A 6,886-nucleotide genomic window follows, 5' to 3' on the forward strand; every position below is an offset into this window, starting at 1 on the left:
TACATTCCATGTTCTGATGATTAATGGATGTCTGCGGCTGTTTCTCTTCAATTTGAGTGGTGCTTCATTTGCTGATGTGGCACCACTACGGAATGTAGCTGTCATTAAATATAAACAAAATTTGGTTTAACATAGAAGCAGCAGTAAGAGAAGAGAAGCTCCGTTGACAGTACTCGCCAATGTGAAAATTTGCCATGTAGATGTGACATCTTACTTTTGGATATTATGATCATTGCTCCCTTTAAAAATCGAATTGGCAGTTAATGATATTATCACAATTGAACCACGAGTTTCATTAGCTCTGAAAATATCAATTTCAAATTTAGCAATATTACTTAAGATATTTTTATAAAATTGTTCTGATTTTTTTTTTAAAAAAAACTACTTAAAGTTGCTACTATTGCTCAGATGGCAGAAAAAGAAAGTTCTGCTTGACGCATATAAAATGTGAATATACTAATGAATTTATTGTCATTGTCCTTTTTTTGTGTTTATGAATGCAGATAACAAGGGAAATTAACAGACTTGAAGGATGAATTCAGATGCCAGCCAAGGCGTGATCACTACTCCTCCTCCTCCCAGTATGCCTCACAAAGAGAGGTATTTTGATCGTATCAATGAAAGTGACCCAGAATATATTAGGGAGAGGAACATGTCACCTGATCTTCGACAAGACTTCAATATGATGGAGCAGAGGAAACGAGTTACTCAGATCCTGCAAAGTCCTGTGAGTTGAAATCATTAGAAGGATGTAATTTTTCATCCTCTTTGTGAACCTTGATGTTGTGAAGTACTGGGTAGCAGGTTAACCCTCAGGTTAAAAGAGAGGTAGGAAAGGAGTGATCAGTTGCTTCCAGTTTTGCAGAGGAGAAATGGACCATCTAATTTATATAGCTGACTTGCAAAGCTTTAATAACAAACTAGTATTGTCTTGGGTGGCATAAAATCTCTTTGTGTGTCTTCTGGAAGGACAAAAGGTGTTACCAAACTCAGGGATACCCAGTTGAGAGGGGAAATCTGTAAAGAAAGGAAATGCATGACTAAAGTGTCAGAAACTAAGAAGCGGGCTAGATACAACCCATGCACCTATTTTCCTTCTTCCTTCTTGTACCTTAAGGACAACTTAAGATTTCTGAGTGGATAAGCCACTTGACTGCTAACCAGTAGGCCAGCAGTTTAAACCCATCAGCTGCTTCATGGAAGGAAGACGGGGCGATCTACTTCCGTAAAGATTTACAGCCTCACAAACCCAGTGCAGGTTGCTGTGAGTCGGAAATGACTCGATGGCAGGGAGTTTGGTTTTTTTTGTTGTTGTTGTTGTTATGATTTGGCAGTCTAGCATTAGAGCTTAGATGGCACATGCAGTTTGCAATTGGCTGCTAACTTAAAGGTTGGTGGTTCAAACCGACCCAAGAACTGCACAGAAGAAAAGCCTGACAGACTGTCTCTGTAAAAATTACAGCCAAGAAAATTCTGTGGAGTGGTTCAGCTCTTTTCTACACATGGAGTTGCCATGAACTGGGGGCTAACTCAATGGCAGCTCACAGCAGCCAGTGTTGTATATACCCACATACCCATGCAGACACACACACTTGCACAAAAGGAGGTGGGTTAGAAGTGAACTTAGCAATTAGATTTCATGATGACATTAAAATAATTTGTTAGTTTTCTTACAACCTTTAGTGGAATTGCAAAGGTCACATATATGTGATTGAGAATAGGAGAACAGTTTGATTTAACATAATTGAAAAATAACAGCAAGAGCTGTGAAAACCCTAAACTTTTTCCAAAGTTGAAAGGGGTCCCAGAAGCAAAACAGTATAGCAGAAGGTTGCTCAAATTGACAAGCCGTGAGACACTTCTGTAGATGTAGAATGTATTTATAACATGATGCATAATGAAGATCATTGACCACTTAAGGTAGAATTCAGCACATACACCCAGGTTGGGGGTATATTAGCTTTCTGAAATAAGCATAAGGGGATAGAGCTGCCTTAGGGAACCCTGGTAAATCATTTGTGTTGAGCCCTTGTGAATTTAATCATGAAGGTTGAGTCCAAGGCCGAAGGGGAATTCTGCTCTGAGTAATTCTCCCATACCAGTGGCCTAGTTGAAAGCATTGAAGTACACGTTATTGGGGTAACGCAAGCTTTGAGAAATTTTTTAAGTATCGTATCCAATTTAAAGAAACCCTTTCCAAATAACAAGTAGATTAACCAGAGAAGTCATCATGAGGGAATGAATATTTGTTCAGTGCCTTACTTTGTGCGAACTTGAGTATTTATAAATACTTGAAGGGCATGTTACTGATTTGGATCAAAATAGATTTATTTCCTCCTTTAAAGAAAACCCACTTTTAAGAAGTAATTTATTAACCAAATAATTGTAGTAACAGATAATATGAATTAATTCACAGAATGGTATGAAGTTAGGTGTTTTTGTTTTTTTAATTTTTATTGTGATTTGGGTGAAAGTTTACAGAGCAAATTCATTTTTCATACAGCAGCTCACATACACTGTCTCATGACATTGACTGCAGTTTCGTACAGTGTGACAGCTCTCTTCCCACTTTCTCCCCATAGTTACCTCTTTCCTGTGTCCTTCCCCTCATGCACTCCTGCCCACTCGCCCCTGAGCTATCTCCCTGTACACATACAGCCCTTCTATTCTCCCATGATTGAGCTCTGCAAAGAGTGTATCTGCCTAATAGTGTTCACCTCATATGCCTGTCTTTTGTTTGACTGGCAGCCACAGGAGTGGGTTGAATTCCAGACCTGAAGAGCAGCTAGGGGCCATTATCTCAGGGGTTCCACCAGGCTCTATCAGACCAGTAAACCTGGTCTCCCCACCCCACCCCCCTTTTTTTTAAAATGATTTTGAGTTTTGTTCCACATTGTTCTCCTGCTCTATCTAGGATCTCCTCCACAGATCCCCCTCCAAGCGGTTGACACTGATTGAAGTTAAGTTTTTTTAAAGATTAGTAAATACTGAGATATCTTTGGTAAGTGCGCAAAGAGGACCATTCAGTTTTAATTGTAAACTTTAAATGAAAAAAAAAACTAAATTTCCGTGCCCCGTTGTTTTGTTTTATGATTTTCCCCATTAAACTAAAGACAGCGTAGCTTTGAGTAGATTATTTTATTCTTATGTATTTCTATTTGTAAATTGGCTTTGTTGTTATGTGCCCTCGAGTCAGACCGACTCATAGCGACCTCTCTTTGGGTTTCTGAGGCAGTATTACTATGAAAGTAGATTGCCCAACCTTCCTTCCGAGGAGTGGCTGCTGGGTTTGAACCACCAGCCTTCTGGTTAGCAGTCAAATGCCTTAGACATTATGCCACCAGAGCTCCTAAATTGGCTTAAAGATCAATTTTGTTTATGCGAGAGGCAATGTAATGAAATAATGGGAAATGGTAACCATATAGACTGTTATTCCCTATTCACTTAGCAAGACAGGAACGAAGAAGGCTGAAGTTTTAAAGAATTATGAGTTGGTAATAGTTTTGCTTACATCTTTGCTAGTGAATCTGGAATCTTGCTTGTGAAACATTTGTAAAAGTACATGTTTTAGTAAAATGCATGTCTTAGTTTCTTAATGCTGCTATAACACTACCACCAAAAATGGGTGACTTTAAAGAACAGAAATTTCTCTTCTCATAGTTTTGTAGGCTAAAAGTCCAACTCAGCATTTTGGCTATGTAGATCCCTCCTCTGCGCCTCTCTCCTTGTTTCTAGTGACTGCTGGCAATCTTTGGCTGCTTACAGATTTGTCTGTCTCCATCATCACACAGAGTCTCCCGCTTTATGTCTGTCTCTCTTTATCTTTATTGCCCTTTACAAGACACCACTCAAAAGGGATTAGTAGGTTTAGTACTAAACCTTCCACTATATGGCCTCACTAACATATGTAAACAAAACCCCTATTTCCAAACAGGGTCATATTTTCAGGTACAGGCCTTAAAACTTGGGGGGGGGGCGTATAATTCAATCCATAACAGTGCATAAATTTTGTTTTTGTACCATATTTTAGAATAGTGTTTTTTGAACTTCTTTTAATACAACAGAAACTTTTCACCAAAGGAAATTATACATGGTGGCCTACATTAGTTGTCCTTTATTAAATAACAAATTATTCCAAAATGCAGCAGCTTAAAACAAGAATTTATTATCTCACCATTTCTGTGTGTTAGGAATTCAGGAGCAGTTTAACTGAGTGGTTCTGCTTTAGGGTCTTGCATGAAGTTATAGTCCAGACACCACCCAGAGCTGCTGTCATCTGAAGGTCTGACCGGGACTAGAAGATCTGCTGTTGACAGAAATCCTCAGATCCTTGCCACATGGACCTTTCCCCAAGACTACTTGGGTGTCCCACTCTATAGCAAGTACTCAAGAAAGAAATCAAAAAGGAACTTGCAATGCTTTTTTTTTCCCCCCCTGCAATGCTTTTTACAATCTAGTCTTAGAAGTCACATATCATTGCTTCTACTATATAGTTAGAAGTTAGTCACTAAGTTGCACCCACTCTCAAGGGAAATGGAATTAAGCACCACATTTTAAGGGGAGAATTGTCTATGCTCTGGCCACAACTTATTTTAAAACCAACACAATCCACCATCTGGCCACAATTTGTTTGCCTTCATTCAACATGGAAAATATGCTCAACCTGTCCTAACACTCCCCTCCCAAAGTCTTACATTGCAATATTAACTTGAAGTCCAGAATCACATTATCTAAATCTAGCCCCGGTACAGATGACTCTTCAGGTGTATTTCCTTAGGTACAGCTCCTCTCATTCTGTAGACTGTGAACTAAAGAGAAATGTTATTTGACTTACACACAGTTAGCACACAATGGTAAGTCAGATATAGGATAACTGCTTTAGACATTCCTGTTCAAAAAGTGGGAGTTTAGGGGTAAACAGAGTTCACTGTTTCATAGAAATTGTGAAATTCATCAGGGTAAATGTTTGGAAGTACTTAATGAAGACTTGCTCTTACTACTTCCCAGGAGTGTTTTTCTGTGGCTCTTGGTTCTGTCTTTTGGACTCTTGGTTCTATACTCTGAGTCATCCTTTTCCTTGAGAGAAGCTGTGTTGACATCTGTACATTTCTCTTAGCCAGCTTCCTTGTAGACATTCTGGGAGGCCACAGACCTCTTTTCCTTTTTTATTGTCTTTGTACCTTTCCGTTCAAGCTGGCAGTATTTCTGCTAGTACAATTATCTTAAAAACTTGGTGGATCTCCTGTGAATATTACTGAGGTTAACTCATTTAGACAAAACGCATAACCAGTAAAGACCTGAATCAAAAGATTTTGCTAAGTATGTGTTTGTAAGTAACAAACTTGTAAACCTATTTAAAATTCTCAGTTCATTTGAGAAGAGAGGGAATTAGAGAAGCTAATAAAATCAAATCATAACTCTTCTTTATTAAGTATTTACTATTGCCAGATGCCTGTTGTGTGCATTGTTACTTGATACAGAAAACAATCAAGTCAAAGAAATATTAATATACATATTTTAAGATGAATAAACTGAAACTTAAAGAGTTAAATAACTTCCCAGTGGTTTTACAGCTGTTAAATGGTGGAGTTGGAATTTAAACCTCACAGCTCATGCCTTTTAACCACTATACTGTCCATTTAAAGCATTCAGTAACAAGGAAAATTTTCATCCATATATTTATTCTTGTTTCATTCACCTTCACATTCTTCTGCTCAAGTTAATTCATCCCAACTCAGGAGGAGTTTTCAGTTATGAGACATTTCAGTATCTGTACATTTGAATGCCAAAAAGAGCATCTTACTGCCTTGAGCCGAGAAAGTAAAGGAAGAACAAAGAATCTGTCTCATCCTGACCTCTAAGTATTATTTCTTTCTAAGAATTCTACATTCTTCTCTCATATTTTAATTTAGGTTTTTTTTTTTTTTTTTTCCCCCTGAAAAAGTATTTGTCTTAGAAACTAAGTGTGTGTGATAAATTGGTTTGGCTAGCTATTTTGTCAATGCAGTAGAGAGAGTAAGTTCTCTTTAACCACCATACCCCATACATACAGTGTCTCTAGAGATCCTACATTGTCATTTACCCCCTTGTCTCAGAATGGACTATCCAGGACAAAGTGTTGAAATTAAGTGATATATCATCAAAGTTAAAGAACTATGTAAATTGAGAAACTAGCAGGTAGCTTATTGTAAATAGCAGATATTTAGTAAATTCTGAATGGATTGATGGATAGATATAGAGATATAACTAGTTACATGAGTCATTAAAAACTTTGAGTCATTAAAAACTTGAAATTGTCCAGCAGTCTCCTATAGAATGTGCCTGGTATGGAAAACAGTTGGGAGGCTTCAGTAAAATGAAGTTCTTAAGCCTTAAGCACCATAGGAAACAAGGTAGATTGACAGAAGTGTAGCTTTGTTACTCTGAAAAGAAAATAGGACAAGAGGAGTGTAGGTTGACAGCTCAGGTACACGTCATACTAACTAACATTTCTTAGTAAGAGAACAGTGTCTAATGCTACAAGCTTATTTTGAAGATAGGATGAACTTCAAAGCCATATATATAGACTATCACTATAATTGATATCACTGTAATTGAGACTTAAAGTAATTACAGGGTGTCTTAATTAGTAAATTGGTCAAATTCACCATGACCTAGTTGGTAACTTTGGAAGGTACAATGCAAACGTCTTCTCGGAAAGGAATTGGTGCAGGAGGTCCTGGATAGAGTGGGAGAACAATGTGGAGCAAAACTCAAAATCTTAAAAAAGACCTGTTTTGCTGGTCTAATAGAACCTGGTAGGAGCTCTGGTAGCATAGTGCCTAAGGCACTTGACTGCTAACCAGAAGGCTGGCGGTTCAAACCCACCAGCCACTCCTCGGAAGGA

The 6,886-nt window shown here is 38.0% G+C and overlaps 1 protein-coding gene across 1 annotated transcript in view; it reads left to right on the plus strand.

The window, feature by feature from the left end:
* Positions 1–532: 532 nt before the first annotated feature.
* The window catches only part of ADD3 (adducin 3), a 46,186-nt gene continuing 39,832 nt past the window's right edge, over positions 533–6,886 (plus strand). Inside the window, exon 1 of the mRNA XM_007941542.2 lies at positions 533–727. Coding sequence (XP_007939733.1) covers positions 533–727 — 195 coding nt within the window. The remainder of the gene's footprint in view (positions 728–6,886) is intronic.

The sequence above is a fragment of the Orycteropus afer genome, unplaced genomic scaffold (assembly GCF_000298275.1).
Source record: "Orycteropus afer afer isolate SDZICR_OR568_19922 unplaced genomic scaffold, OryAfe1.0 scaffold00082, whole genome shotgun sequence".
NCBI classification, from domain to species: Eukaryota; Metazoa; Chordata; class Mammalia; order Tubulidentata; family Orycteropodidae; genus Orycteropus; species Orycteropus afer.